This window comes from Loa loa (assembly GCF_000183805.2).
Source record: "Loa loa unplaced genomic scaffold supercont3.116, whole genome shotgun sequence".
In the NCBI taxonomy this organism is placed as follows: domain Eukaryota; kingdom Metazoa; phylum Nematoda; class Chromadorea; order Rhabditida; family Onchocercidae; genus Loa; species Loa loa.
This window is the reverse complement of record NW_018108296.1, coordinates 18,466-19,294: the sequence shown is the minus strand read 5'-3', so window position 1 is coordinate 19,294 and position 829 is coordinate 18,466. Positions and strand designations below refer to the sequence as shown.

At 36.8% G+C, this 829-nt stretch overlaps 1 protein-coding gene across 1 annotated transcript; it reads right to left on the bottom strand.

Annotated features, from left to right (window-relative positions):
* Positions 1-579: 579 nt before the first annotated feature.
* Positions 580-829, bottom strand: LOAG_05797 (hypothetical protein; the record flags this gene model as incomplete). The annotated part of the gene is made up of 2 exons (XM_003141334.1): positions 580-656; positions 754-829. 2 exons carry the CDS (start codon positions 827-829, stop codon positions 580-582), a joined length of 153 nt encoding a protein of 50 aa, XP_003141382.1.

The window sequence follows — 829 nt, the reverse complement described above, 5'->3', positions numbered from 1 at the left end:
AACTAGTTTTCCAGGTTTAGTTCAGAGAAACTGTTTTGTTAAGATTGAATTATCAATGGATGAGCAAAGATCTGTTGATCCTTTTGACGTAGCAAAATACCACGAATATAGATAGTATTTATTAACCAAATAGGAATTAACGCGGATGAGACACAACCGTTACTTCAATATCAAATTTCTTTATGTAAAGAGGAAAATGCATAGAATTGTTTTAGCAGATGTACAGCTTTCTCATGGCTGTATCTATGATTTGTACATAGGATAAAGCCTTTACAAATTAGTTACCGCATGTATGCAAGTCTCAATATCAGACAAAAAAAAAACATTTTTAGATGATTTAAGGATTTAACAACGATCCATCACTTTAGGTATGGGAAAACGTTTTATATTTTTTATTGTGTAATGTGATGAGTCATTTACTTGGGAAATACTTTATACAACAGACATCTTATTGTTTTGTCGTATTATAAACTTCAGTTTTTCGACATCAATTTTCACGATAGCGTTGGAAATTGCAACAAAAACGGACGACTCCTCTAGAGTTTTGTGCAGAGCAGTAAAACTCACCAATGTGTACACTCACCAAAGCCTTTGACAGTGGGAGCGGAAAAGTTTTATGGCAGATCTTGGAACGATTGGGATATCATGCCAAGTTTCTGAAAATGATCATGCTAATGCATGAGAATCAACGCGGCCAAATCCTGCCTATTCAACCTGAGATGACTGAAGGCCCACACCAAAACCTTAAATTACCACGTCCGGGGGCTGCTTTTTGCCGATGATGCCGCCCTCGTCGATCAAACGGAAGCAATTCTTCAACGCCTAACAT